Source organism: Branchiostoma floridae, unplaced genomic scaffold, assembly GCF_000003815.2.
Source record: "Branchiostoma floridae strain S238N-H82 unplaced genomic scaffold, Bfl_VNyyK Sc7u5tJ_1411, whole genome shotgun sequence".
NCBI lineage: Eukaryota > Metazoa > Chordata > Leptocardii > Amphioxiformes > Branchiostomatidae > Branchiostoma > Branchiostoma floridae.
In genome coordinates this window covers 43859-59173 of record NW_023365712.1, presented here as the reverse complement: position 1 = coordinate 59173, position 15315 = coordinate 43859, and the positions used below count along the sequence as shown (strand labels likewise).

General features: G+C 40.2%; 1 protein-coding gene across 1 annotated transcript; it reads left to right on the top strand.

Annotated features, from left to right (window-relative positions):
- Positions 1–3523: 3523 nt before the first annotated feature.
- Positions 3524–13147, top strand: LOC118407518 (leucine-rich repeat-containing protein 15-like). The gene is made up of 3 exons (XM_035807998.1): positions 3524–4009; positions 12747–12936; positions 13104–13147. The coding sequence occupies exons 1-3, from the start codon at positions 3524–3526 to the stop codon at positions 13145–13147; spliced, it is 720 nt and encodes a 239-aa protein (XP_035663891.1).
- Positions 13148–15315: the final 2168 nt, after the last annotated feature.

Below are 15315 nucleotides of genomic sequence, written 5' to 3'. Positions count from 1 at the left end.
TGGAGCTGAATTTTATTTCGACTGCTCTTACGGTATCAAGACCAGATTTCAGAATTTCCACTGTTTTGAGGATGAGAGGTTCTATAGAATATTGATTGCTCAGGCCGAAATGTTAGGAAATATGAGTTTGAAAACCATACGAAAGATGTCATCACTACCATTTATTGCCCCTTCTAGGGGCAATCTGCAGTTGCCTGGTCTCTCGACAGATGTCACCTTTGTAACTTTCGTGCCACCATGACGTCAGCTTCAGGCAATCAACACGCCCACCTAAGCTAGACTAATTAGACATTGTTTTCTCCAATTCCGTTGCGTAACGGCCTCATCGAGCTCGCATCTGGGAGGAGGCACAACTACAACAAGAAGTCTCAGGACAGCCCTTTGTGACGGCCTTACCCAGAAAGTGGCAACTGAGGATATTATGTCCAGCTTGAAAGGTAAGTTTAGAGAAACGGAAGGTAAGTGCATTTTCAGAAATCACCTGGTGTAAAGCAGTTCTTTATGCCCTGACAAAAGCGGCTGGAAGCTGCCAAAACGTCACGGAAAAAATCATGTCTGCATTTGTAACATGAACAGCAACGTTACTTTCAAATAAATTTTCAAACCGACGAAACTATCCATAGGATCAATTCGTTGACAGGTCCCGATCATTGGAAAGTGCACTTTACACGAATTTATCTAGAAATGGGAGGAGGGCATGTTCCCGACCAGCCTTCGGCACCTCAGCGTCTCCGTTGTTATTCAGTTACACCAATTTGATTTCTCAGGATTTGTTTATCTTTTTTCTAAGTTGTATGAATAATCGCGTTTACCAATTAGTACATGAACAAACCACAAATGCTCATATTGTCGCCCCACCAGCGAATGCTGTTCTTGCTTCCTAATTGTTTCATTTTATTGATTCACTTAATATCTAAAATGTTATGCTAGAAATCCCAGTCAGCCTAGAATATTGACTTTGGCTCCTGGCGAACGTTTCCCGGTCTATATATAACAGAGTACCTGATTCTTGTTTACTTCTATTTCACTAAGAGAACCAAGAAATTACATTGATGTAGCCTAATCTTCTTATCTGCTTCAAACGGCGTCATGAAAAACAAAACGAGTAAACAACCTCCTTGTTTTGTTTGTTTTTTGTTGAACATTGATATTCAAACAGCCAGCTTCAGACAATCAACATCACCATATCAGTGTTATGGTTCTGCATAGTTTATTTTAAATTGCTTTTCTTTTGGTTGTCTTTGTAGTTTTCCGATATCACCATTCTCCCTCTACTAGCTCTATTATATAATGATAATAGGTTTTCTATAATCTGCGTGTATAGTTTGTCCACGTTATCGTTTAATGTTAGTGGTACGATGATAATCATGAATCTGTTATTATATTTCAGCCATACCACAGGTATGGTGAATATATTTTAAGTCTGGATTGAAATATATTGTCTTTTTATGTCTAAGTCTATTTCAATCCATACATGAATTGAAATATATGGTCTTTTTATGTTTTAATCCATACATTGTTTTTGTCGTGCCTCTCCTCCTGCAAAATCTTCAAATGGATTCAACTTTTTAATTTTTGCGCCAAATGAGCTGAAATTTGGCAGGGAGATAGAAATAGCAAATGCCCCAGACGTTTTTTTTTTACTTTTTTTTATATGGGCCTTATTTTAGACCTAATGTATATATATTTTGGGCTCTGTGCGAATATAGGTTACCCTGCGGATATAGGTGAACTAGCGTTATATATTTTGGTACATGTGCCCTGGTATTACAGCCTAATGATCTGAAATTCGGCACAGACGTGCATTGAACATATGCCCCCAGGACGCCATTGAGTCATTTTGGTGTTTTCGGCCATTTTTGACTAAAATGTATATTTTTGGCTACTTTGCCCTTGTACTAAAACCTATTCAAACCTAATGACCTGAAATCTGAGAGATGCGTTGGACATATACATTCAAACAGAATGGCCTGAACACTTTTTGCATACATTACTTCAAAATGAGTAGTTTTGGTCCTTTTGGTGAGATTTGGGGACCAATGAGCTGAAATTTGGAATGGAGGTAGGGATAGAAAATACCCTTAGACGTTTTGTTTTCCACTTTTTTTGATAGAGGCCTTAGAAATCACTATATTTAGTTTTTTTTGGTCATTTTTTTTACTAAAAATATATATTTTCGGCTCCTATGCCCTTGTATTGAAAACAAATGACCTGAAGGTTGGTACAGAGGTGCATTGGACATATGTCCACAGGATCCTATCAACACTTTCTTTATAGATTACTTAAAAATTAGTTATTTGGGGATTTTCGGTCATTTTTAACTAAATTGTATATTTTTGGCTCCTATGCCCTTGTATTGAAACCAAATGACCTGAAATTTGGCATGAAGGTGTGTAAGACATGTGCGCACAGTACGTCATTGTCACTTTTTGCATACATTACATTGAATTGTTGAATTTTGGATTTTTTTGCCATGTTTAGACTAAAATGTTAAGTTTTGGCTCCTGTGTCTTTGTATGGAAACCAAATAATTTGAAATTTGGTATGAAGATGCGTACGATATGTGCTCACGGGGCTCTATTCACACCTATATATGGTGTACATCACTTAGAAATTGTTAAATTTGGGATTTTTTGCCATTTTTGACCAAAAGTCTATATTTTGGCTTCCTGTGTCATAAAAAGCCAACTGATCTGAAATTTTGTATATTGGTAGCTTAAGCACTAGAAATAGAAAATGGGTCATATAGACCAGTCAGTTTTGCATAGATGTGGGTGTTCTGGAAGAGTCCATTCTTGTAGAGGGGGGTTAAAAAGTTTGGAGTGGGATGATGTTGTGGGGCAGGACTGAGGTCAAATCCTGGGAAAGGTTGCCATGGAACAGTACATTTTTGTATAGGGATGAATATGGAAGAATTTTTGACTGCTCCACTGTACATAGGGATATCACAGAAATAGTTCATTCTTGCACGGAGTTTTTTTAAATTCAGTTTTGGACGGGTGATGATTCAAAATTCCAAGTTTTAGCGGAAGTGTTTTGGGGCTGGTCTAATTTACCTTTGTACATGGATTCAGCTAGAAGAAAGAGAAACTTTATAACCAAACCTTTGCAGTTTCAATTTTTACAACAATGATTATCATATGTATATTGCTGGTTCTTTGCTAATTAATCCTCAGCGTGTTATCGCTTAGAAGGCCGTATTGTCGTTTAAGTTTGTGACGATCTAGCTGCGTTTTTTTAGATAATGTTATCAAGTTAGATATGTGGTTGGCACTGTCCCTGTGAGATAAAGAATTATTCTATGATATTGTATTCAATTACAAATCTGGTATACAATAGGGCAAAAAGATGCCGAATAACTGTAAAAGCTAAGCGCATCATCATTAGTTACACAAAAAACACTTTTCAATTTATATCTTTATTTTAAGTGTATAACAAAGTGTATAACAACGTTGATACTAGCACATAGTTTTAATTGTTTAGAAGAGCCGATTATATTGTTTTGCTAAGGTAACCAGACATCATGGGAATAAAACTGCGACACCTGCTGATGTTCCTTCTCATCATCCTGAAGGAGCCCAACATGCCAGAAGCCGACTGCAGATGTTTATCATCTCTGATCTGCTGGTGCAAAAACAAGAGCCTCACCAGCATCCCTCAGAACCTCCCAACATTCCTAAACCAGCTAGATATGAGACATAACCTGATATCAACGATTCAGTCTGGTGCATTTGTAAATCTAGCCCAGCTACAAAAGTTGGTTTTGTCCAACAACCAGATAACAATGCTTCAGGCAGGTACATTTGTAAATCTACCTCAGCTACAAGTGTTGGACCTGTCCAACAACCAGATAACAATGATTAAGGAAGGTTCATTTGCAAATCTGCTCCTGTTACGAACGTTGTGGCTTATCTGCAACCAGATGAAAATGATTCATGCAGGTACATTTGCAAATCTACCCCAGCTACAAGAGTTGCGCCTGTCCTTGAACCAGATAACAGTGATTCAGGCAGGTACATTTGCACATCTACCCCATCTCAAAAAGGTTTTCATGTCCTTGAACAGAATAACAATGGTTCATGCAAATACATTTGTAAATCTACCCCAGCTACAAATGTTGGCCCTGGCCTTCAACCAGATAACAATGATTCAGGCAGGTACATTTGCAAATCTACCCCAGCTACAAGACTTGCGCCTGTTCAACAACCAGATAACGATGATTCAGGCTTGTGCATTTGTTAATCTACCCAAACTCCAAAGTTTGGACCTTAGGGACAACATGATGTCCGCTATTGCCCCTTTAGCTTTTCACTCGTTGCCATCTAGTCTGACCATAGAGCTCAATGGAAACCCCTGGCAGTGTGATTGTAAGATGGCTCCCTTCAGCCAAGATTCGACTGAATTTCGTTTCTTTAGAGACCAGATAACCTGTGCCGAACCCGCCGACTTACGGGGACGAAAGCTTACAGATGTCAATCATAAAGAATTGGTATGTGCAGAGCCAACCATATCAGCGCTGCCCGTTGATGTCCATGTAACCTGTAACAAGTATTACAATGGTACAACAGCCGACTCAACAACACGTCCTGTAGTAAAAAAAGGAGCAACACTTACTTCACCCCTTGCAACAACTCCAGAAAAAATAGTAAACTGCAGTTTCCACAAAGATTTCCATGTAACCTTTAACAACTGTTACAATGGTACAACAGCTGGCTCAGCAACAGGCCCTGAAGGCAAAAAGAGGCCCAAACACCAAGTGAAACCAAGTGAAACAATAACTTCGCCCCTTCAAACAACTTCAGACAGACCAGAAACCAACGATAAAGGCAATACAATAACATCAATGAATTCAGCTCCTCAAACCACTTCCAAAGAATCCGTTTCCATCTTCCCCATACCTATTCTCATCGGTTCAATAGCTGGTATAGCCCTAATCAGCACCGTCATTCTCACAATCTGGTGCAAGAGGAGAACAGAGAATGCCGCTCCAGATCCTTCTTTAGGCCCGCATTCTAACATTCCTTTAAGTTATCTTAAGATTATCCAGGCAAGACAGGGCCAATCTCAGACCATCACTCAATCCAACCTAAACACCACAGCTGCTTTAATGACCAGTGGTCATGATCACCAGTATGAAGATATAGACAAACAACACAATCAGACAGGGCAGGGCCAATCTCAGACCATCACTCAATCCAACCTAAACACCACAGCTGCTGTAGTGACCAGTGGTCATGATCACCAGTATGAAGATGTAGACAAACAACTCAATCAGACAAGGCAAGGCCAGTCTCAGGCTAACATTCAACTTCTGAAATTTGAAAACCTGTCACATGATGAAATTCTAGCTGCCTTAAAGCCAAACCCTATGTACGCAGGCGTGGGAGCACTACCAAATGACCACACATCTACAGCAATGACCAGTGGTCAGGTTCTAACCGGGCAGGGCCATTCTCAGGCCACCACCGAATCCAACACAAACACCGTAGTTGTTGTAGGGGGGCGTGACCATGATCAGTTTACAGGGCAGGGCCAGTCTCTGGCTATCATTGAGGCTAGAAACCCATCGTATGGCACAGGGCAGATTGATTCGATGCAAAGTCTCCTGTACAAATCAGCAGGCCAGTCTCAGGCCATAACTGAATCCAACCCAAACACCACAGCTGCTTTAATGACCAGTGGTCTTGATCACCAGTATGAAGATGAAAACAAACACTATAATCAGACAGGGCAGGGCCAGTCTCAGGCTATCATCGAGGCTAGAAACCCATCGTATGGCACAGGGCAGATTGATTCGATGCAAAGTCTCCTGTACAAATCAGCAGGCCAGTCTCAGGCCATAACTGAATCCAACCCAAACACCACAGCTGCTTTAATGACCAGTGGTCTTGATCACCAGTATGAAGATGAAAACAAACACTATAATCAGGCAGGGCAGGGCCAGTCTCAGGCTGTCATTGAAGATAGAAACCCATCGTATGGCACAAGTCAGACTGATTCAATGCAAAGTCCCATGTACAAAGCCGTAGGTCAGCTTCCGGCCATCTCAGAGTCCAACCCAAACGCCACAGCTAGGGTAGTGACCAGTGGCCATGATAACCAGTATCGGGATATAGACAAACAACACAATCAGACAGGGCAGGGCCAGTCTCAGGCCATTACTCAATCCACCTCAAACACCACAGCTGCTTTAATGACCAATGATGATGATCATCAGTATGAAGATGTAGACAAACTACATAATCGGACAGGGCGGGGCCAGTCTCAGACCATCATTATGTCCAACCCAATCACCACAGCTGCTTTAATGACCAGTGGTCTTGATCACCAGTATGAAGATATAGACAAACAACGCAATCAGACAGAGAAGAGCCAGTCTCAGGCCATCACTCAATCCAACCGAAACACCACAGCTGCTTTAATGACCAGTGGTCATGATCACCAGTATGAAGATGTAGACAAACAACACAATCAGACAGGGCAGGGCCAGTCTCAGGCCATCACTCAATCCAACCCAAACACCACAGCTGCTTTAATGACCAGTGGTCATGATCACCAGTATGAAGATGTAGACAAACAACACAATCAGACAGGGCAGGGCCAGTCTCAGGCCATCTCTCAATCCAACCCAAACACCACAGCTGCTTTAATGACCAGTGACCATGATCACCAGTATGAAGATATGAAATAACATAACCATACATGGCAGAGTCAGTCTTGGGACATCACTGAAACCAACACAAACACCAAAGCTGCTGTAGTGGGACTGGTCTATTTTACCTTTTTGAAAGTCCATTCGTGCACGGGGACCTTTTTTTTCTAATTCAAGTTTGGACTGAGTTTCTTATACAAAAGACCATGTTTTCAGGACAGTATTTCTGGACAGGTCTATTGTGCAAATTTACATGGAGTGTATTGGAAGAGTCCATTCTTGCACGGGGAATTTTGTAAGATTTATTAATGGGCTAAAGTGTGATTAGTAGAAGTTATTCTTAAGCACTGTTCCATTTTCACACATGGGTTATTTTAGAACGGGGATATGGCTAAAAGATGCTGTATTTGCAAATTTCAGCCTTTCTAGTTTTCTTTTGTTTTTTTTTGTGGCACTGTTGTGCATTTGTTTGGCACACTAATTGTACTGATATTTTTGAGTAACATTTTCTACTACACAGCATTTATTCAGTTTGTGGATATACAGTATATTTATTGACTGTGAATACAGAATCAAGTCAGTAAAAGCTCAAATACAGTGGGGTAAGGGTGTTAAAGCTGTGTAATTTTGTTAAACACATAAGTTGTTTTTTACTATCTTTTACATGTTATATTTATTTCCTATGTTTAATGGCACTGCTGTTTGGGCAAAGAAGTTGTGCCAAGGAATTGGATTACAGTAGGAAGTCAACATTCCAGTACTGTAGTGTACAGTGCAGTGCAGTACTGTACAGTACTATAGGTTTTCTAGGAGCCGTACATTTGTTGTTGAGAGGGATCTATAGACCATAGCAACAGAACTCTTTAGGACCAAAGCAACAAAACTGTTTAGGATCATATCAATAGAATTGTTCCACAATCATAGGAACAGAACTGTTAATATTCATAGCAACTAACCTGTTTACGCTTATAGCAACAGAACTTTTTACGATCGTAGCAACGTAATTTAGTGCGTTCGTTATGATCATAGTTTTAGAACCCTCTATGTTATATGTTATAGAGAACAAACCCAGAAGAATGACAAATAAGAAAACAGTCAACCTTTAGATGTAAAGATTGTACAAATCAAATGGACGGTCAAAAGATTTGAGTAGGACTTTTAAAGACAGAAGTAACAGATGGACATATGCGTTTTCTTCATGTAGCATTACAGTTATATAATGTAATTTCACAACTTGTGTGCTATATTATGTTATTAAGAGTGCCTGTGGATACTTCGATGACGGTCAGACATCCAGGTAACATGATATGCCAAGTATCTGCTATTGCCATTTGGTGTACCTGTGGATACTTTTTATATGGAACTCAGAAAGGCTAGTGGTATAAGGTACCACTAGCCTAATGAATAATCAATCAGTTGAAATATGTTTTATCATATTTAGCAGGAAAAATGTATCAATCTGAAAAAAATAGACGTTTGTTCTGGTTTATCATTCTTTGTTTTCTCCAAATTCATTCAAGAAAATAATTGTTTTTGCAATCCTGTACCAAAATGCTAACTGTAAGAGTTAATAGTTTCATCAGGTTGTTACATCGAACGGAGACACTTTAACACAACCACAGCTTTTTTTTTCCACCGACGTTTCAGTGACCGTATGCCACCTTCCTCAGTGCAATTCTGACTGCTTCACGTTGTACCGCAGCACTAAGTATCTCTGCTTACAATGCTGCCCCATCTACAATCTCTGATATGTATAACTCAAACCTCTCGTCATAAGTATTGATTGTGGTAAGCTGAGGTTCTATAAGACCTGTAAAACAGCACACACTGCCGAAACGTCGGTGGAAAAACTTTGGTTGTGTAAGATGAGTGCCTTTACTCTGTAAGAGTAAGGTATTATATCAAATAAAGCATTTCATGGTATCATAAAACACTGTGTCCTTGATGTCATTTATTTACTTATTTTATTTATTGCCGTCATTTTTACCCAGGGCAGTCCACTCAGTAATTTACACTGTTTGACAGTGGAGCCCTGCAATACATAAATTGAAATGAAACATGTACATATGGTGACATACAAACAGAAAATTAACAAAAAATAAATGAAATGAATGAATAACAATGAAACAGCAATAATAATGATGATAATAACAAATAATGCTACTAATGATAACAATATTAATACAAATCATGACTGAACAATAATGATAATGAATACAATAATAATGATAATAAGTACTATCATAGTCGTCAGTTTCATATCGTCATTGAGCGTAATCTTCAGCCCCATCTGCAAAATCTGAACACAGAATAAGAAATCCGCCCCTTACAAAAAGAAGCTGATAATATCAATTTCATACAATGATGGCAAGCCCTTCCTGTATTGATGAGAGACAGTCCATATTTAAGAAAGACGTCCGAGTCTAGGTCAAGTGTACATTCGACAAAAATAACCCCACCAGCAAACAAACTGTTGAAGCTGTATTTCATTTCAAGTGCTTTTTCGGTATCAATACCAATTAAGACGAGAGGTTCTACAGAATATTGATTGCTTAGGCCAAAATATTAGGAAATATGATTTTGAAAACCATACACAAGATGACATCACTACCATTTTTACCCCCTTCTATGAGACACTCTGCAGTTGCCTGGTCCCTCGACAGATGTCGCCTTTGTAACGTTCATTCGACGAACCAGCATGACGTCAGCTTCAGGGAATCAACACGCCCACCTAAGCTAGACTAATTAAAAATTGTTTTCTCCATTCCGTTGCGTAACGGCCACACCGAGCTCGCATCTGGGAGGAGGCAGATCTGCAAGAAGAAGTCTCAGGACAGCCCTTCGTGACGGCCTTACCCAGAAAGTGATAACTGAAGATGTTCTGTCCAACTTGAGAGGTAAGTTTGGAGAGACGTAAGGTAAGTGCATTTCCAGAAATCCCTTGGTGTAAAGTAGTATATTATGCCTGAATGAAAGCGTCTGGAAGCTGCTAAAACGTCCCGAAAAAAGATCATGTCTGCATTTGTAAGATTAACAGCAACACTACGTCGAAATAAATTTTCAAACCCACGAAAATCAATCCCTTGACATGTCCTGATCGGCGGATAGTGCACTTGACTCGAATCTACATAAAAATGGGGGTGGGGAATGTTCCCGACCAGCTTTCGCCACCTCAGCTTCTCCGTTTTTGATCAGTTACACCAATTTGATTTCTCTGGATTTGTTCATTTTTTTTTCTAAGTTGAAAAATAACCGCATTTACCAATTGGTACATGAACGAACCGCAAATGCTAGTATTGTCACCCCACCAGTGAATACTGTCCTTGTTTTCTAATATTGTTGCATTTTATGGATGCACTTGATTTTATTGATGATCTGAAATGTAATGCTCGAAATCCCAGCCAGCCTAGAATATCAACTTTGGCTCCTGACGAATGTTTCCCGGTCAAATATATAACAGAGTACCTGATTCTTGTTTACTTCTATTTCACTAAAAGAACCAAGAAATTACTTTGATGTAACCTAATCTGTTTCAAACGGCGTCATGAAAAACAAAACGAGTAAACAACCTCCTTGTTGAACATTAATATTCAAACAGCCAGCTTCAGACAATCAACATTATCATATCAGTAAGACTAATCTAAGGCTCGTAAGGTACAGCTAGTAAAGTAAATATTCTACATGCATAATTAATAACAACAATCACAACAGATGTTTATATTGCCTTCGAATGAAGACCCATTTGTGTTCTTGGTAGAAGTCTGCGGCGGTCTTTTAGAAATGTTTGTATCATAATTGTTCTTCTGCATGGTTCGGTTCGGTTTTGTACTGGTTTATAATTTTGTAATATTTTGTGCTGATTATGTGTTATGGTTCTGCATAGTTTATTTTCGATTGCTTTTCTTTGGTTGTCTTTGTAGTTTTCTGATATCACCATTCTCCCTTTACTAGCTCTATTATATAATGAAAATAGGTTTTCTTAAATCTGCTTGTATAGTTTATCCACGGAAATATATTGTCTTTTTATGTTTCAATCCATACACCAGCAGGGATTGCAATATATTGTTTTTGTCGTGTTTCTCATCCTGCTAAATCTTGTAATGGATTAAACGTTTTCATGTTGGGGCCAAATGAGCTGAAATTTGGCAGGGAGATAAAAATAGCAAATGTCATAGACGCTTATGTTTGTCACTTTTTATATGGGCCTTAGAAATCATTATATTTAGGGGTTTTGTTCACTTTTAGACCATATATATATTTTGGGCCCATGTGCCCTGGTATTACAACATAATGAACTGACGTGCATTGGACATATGCCCCCCCCCATCACTTCAAAATTGAGTTGTTTTGGAGTTTTCGGCCATTTTGGACTAAAAGTGTATATTTTTGGCTACTTTGCCCTTAAATTCAAACCTAATGCATATATCACTTCAAAAATGAGTTATTTGGGCCATTTTCGACAAGAAATTATATTTTTGGCTCCTATGCCTTTGTATTCAGACCAAATGACCTGAAATTTGGTGTGAAGGTGTGTAAGACATGTCATTTTTAATTCTTGACACACATCACATTAAATTGTTGAAATTTGGAATTTTTGCTATTTTAGTCTAACAATATATAGTCTTGGCTCCTATGCATTTGTATTGATACCGAATGACTTCAAATTTGGCATGAGCATGCGTACGAAAAATCTTTGCAGTTTCAATTTTACAACAATGATTATCATATTGTATATTGCTGGTTCTACGGTATTACTAGGTGCGTTTATTCTTCGCTTAGAAGCCCGTATTGTTAGTCAAGTTTGTAGCGGTATAACGTTTTCGTCTTATCAAGAAATATATTGATAATATTATCAAATTTGATATGTGGTTGGCACTCTCCATATGAGATAAAGAATTATTCTATGATCCTGTATTCAATCACAAATCTGGTATAAAAAGGGTAAAATGTGCCTAATAATTGTACAAGCTGAGTGTACAGGCATCATTAGCGAGACTAAGAACACTTCACTTTTTACTTTATTTCTTTATCCAGTACATAAATGTATATCGGAGTTTATAACGAAGTTTATGTCATACCTGTGACGCGAAAACGTTCGATACGGACCGGGCCGTACGCTTCCGTATCGCACAGGTTCGAAAGGCGTATTACACAGGCTTTCTTCGAGTAAATCGATCCATTTCGAGCGGGTCGAATATGGCTCGGTTGCCAAGTCGACACCTTTGGTTCGAGGGCACCAAATTTGTTCAACTTCCGGCGCATTTCGCATCAAAACATGGGTTTCTCAGGTGGGTATGACGTCCCAGCCCTCCCTCGGGTCGGGCTGATACCTTGGGTGATACGGAATACACCGTGTTGTATTCTATATTGATACTATCATATACTTTGATTGTTTAGAAAAGCCGTTTATATTGTTTTGCAAAGATAACCTGACACCATGAGAATAAAGCTGCGACGCCTGCTGATGTTCCTTCTCATCATCCTGAAGGAGCCCAACATGCCGGAAGCCGACTGCAGCTGTGCACCGTCATCACGCTGCGACTGCAGCAACCGGGGCCTCACCAGCATCCCTCAGAACCTCCCAACATCCCTCACCCAACTAGATTTGAAACATAACCAGATAACAATGATTCAGCCTGGTGCATTTTCAAATCTTGTCCTGCTACAGGTGTTGTACTTGTCCAATAACAATATAACAATTATTCAGGAAGGTACATTTTCAAATTTAACCCATCTCAAAGAGGTTTTCCTGTCCTACAACCAGATAGCAATGATTCAGGCAGGTACATTTGCAAATCTACCCCAGCTACAGAAGTTGGAGATGTCCTACAACCAGATAAAAATGATTCAATCAGGTACATTTGTAAAGCTACCCGAGCTACAAGAGGTGGACCTGTCCAAGAACCAGATAACAATGATTCAGACAGGTACATTTGCAAATCTACCCCAGCTACAAGAGGTGGACTTGTCCAAGAACCAGATAAGAATGATTCAGACAGGTACATTTGCAAATCTACCCCAGCTACAAGAGGTGGACTTGTCCAAGAACCGGATAACAATGATTCAGGCAGGTTCATTTGTAAATCTACCGCAGCTACAAGTGTTGTACCTGTCCGGCAACCAGATAACAACCATTCAGGCAGGTGCACTTGCAAACCTGCCCCAGTTAAACAAGTTGGCCCTCTCCGGCAACCAGATAATGATTCATGAAGGTACATTTACAAATATACCCCAGCTACAAGTGTTGTACCTGTTGTCCAACCAGATAACAATGATTGAGGAAGGTACATTTGCAAACCTGCCACTGTTACGAAGGTTGTCCTTGTCCAAAAACAATATGACAATGATTGAGGAAGGTACATTTGCAAATCTAATCCATCTCGAACATGTTTCCCTGTCCGACAACCAGATAAAAATGGTTAAGGCATGCACATTTGTAAATCTACCCCAGCTACAACGGTTGTTCCTGCTGCACAACCAGATAACAATGATTAAGAAAGGTATATTTGCAAACCTGCCCCTGTTACGAACGTTGAACCTGAAATACAACAAGATAACAATGATTCAGGAAGGTTCATTTGTAAACTTACCCCAGCTACAAGCGTTGTTCCTGTCCTCCAACCAGATAACAATAATTGAGGCAGGTACATTTGTAAACCTACCCCTGCTATATTTGTTGGAACTGACCAACAACCAGATAACAATGATTCAGCCTTGTACATTTGTAAATCTACCCAAACTCCAATGTTTGGACCTTAGTAACAACAAGATGTCCGCTATTGCCCCTTTAGCTTTTGGCTTGTTGCCATCTAGTCTGAAAATAAAGCTCAATGGGAACCCCTGGCAGTGTGACTGTACGATGGCTCCCTTCAGGCTAGATTCGACTAAGTTTCCTTCATTTAAAGACCAGATAATCTGTGACCAACCCGCCATATTTCGGGGACAGAAACTTACAGATGTCAATCCTGAAGAATTAGTATGTGCAGAGCCAACCACATCAGCACTGCCTGTTGATGTCCATGTAACCTTTAACAACTATGGAACAACAGCTGTCTCGACAACAGGTCCTGCCGGCATAAAAAGGGCAACACTTACTTCATCTCTTACAACAACTCCAGATAAAACAGAAAACTGCAGCTTCCACGAAGATTTCCATGTAACAATTATCAAGTGTTACAATGGTACAACAGCTGGCTCAACAACAGGCCCTGCTGGCAAAACTTCAGACAGACCACAAACCGGCGATAGAGGCAAAAAAATAACAACAATAGGTTCAACTCCTCAAACCACTTTCAAAGAATCTGTTCCCAGTTCCCCCATACCTATTCTCATTGGTACAATAGCTGGCATAGCCCTAATCGGCACCGTCATTCTCACAATCTGGTGTAAGAGGAGGACAGAGAATTCCGCTCCAGATCCTTCTTTAGGCCCGAATTGTAACATTCCTTTAGGTAATCTTAACATGGCCAGTGGCGATGATCACCAGTATGAAGACAAACTACACAATCAGACAGGGCAGGGCCAGTCGCAGGGCATTACTCAAAACAACACAAACACCACAACTGCTTTAATGGCCAATGATTATGATCACCAGTATGAAGATATAGACAAACAACACAATCAGACAGGGCAGGGCCAGTCTCAGGCCATCACTCAATCCAACCCAAACACCACAGCTGCTTCAATGACCAATGATGATGATCACCAGTATGAAGATGTAGACAAACAACACAATCAGACAGGGCAGGGCCAGTCTCAGGCCATCACTCAATCCAACCCAAACACCACAGCTGCTTTTATGACCAATGATGATGATCACCAGTATGAAGATATAGACAAACAACACAATCAGACAAGGCAGGGCCAGTCTCAGGCTAACCTTCAACTTCTGAAATTTGAAAACCTGTCCCATGATCAAATTCTAGCTGCCTTAAAGCCAAATCCTATGTACGCAGATGTGGGAGCACCACCAAATGACCACACATCTACAGCAATGACCAGTGGTCAGGATCTAACAGGGCCGGGCCAGTCTCAGGCCACCACCGAATCCAACACAAACACCGTAGTTGTTGTAGGGGTGAGTGACCATGATCAGTCTACAGGGCAGGGCCAGTCTCTGGCTATCATTGAGGCTAGAAATCCATCGTATGGCACAGGGCAGATTGATTCAATGCAGAGTCCCCTGTACAAAGCAGCAGGCCAGTCTCAGGCCATAACTGAATCCAACCCAAACACCACAGCTGCTTTAATGACCAGTGGTCTTGATCACCAGTATGAAGATGAAAACAAACACTATAATCTGACAGGGCAGGGCCAGTCTCAGGCTGTCATTGAAGCTAGAAATCCATCGTATGGCACAGGGCAGATTGATACAATGCAAAGTCCCATGTACAAAGTTGTAGGTCAGATTCAGGCCATCACAGATTCCAACCCAAACACCACAGCTGCTTTAATGACCAGTGGTCATGATCCACAGTATGATGGCGTAGACAAACAACACAATCAGACAGGGCAGGGCCAGGGTCAGGCCATTACTCAATCCACCTCAAACACCACAGCTGCTTTAATGACCAGTGTTTATGATCACCAGTATGAAGATATAGACAAACAACACAATCAGACAGGGCAGGGCCAGTCTCAGGCCATCACAGATCCAACCCAAA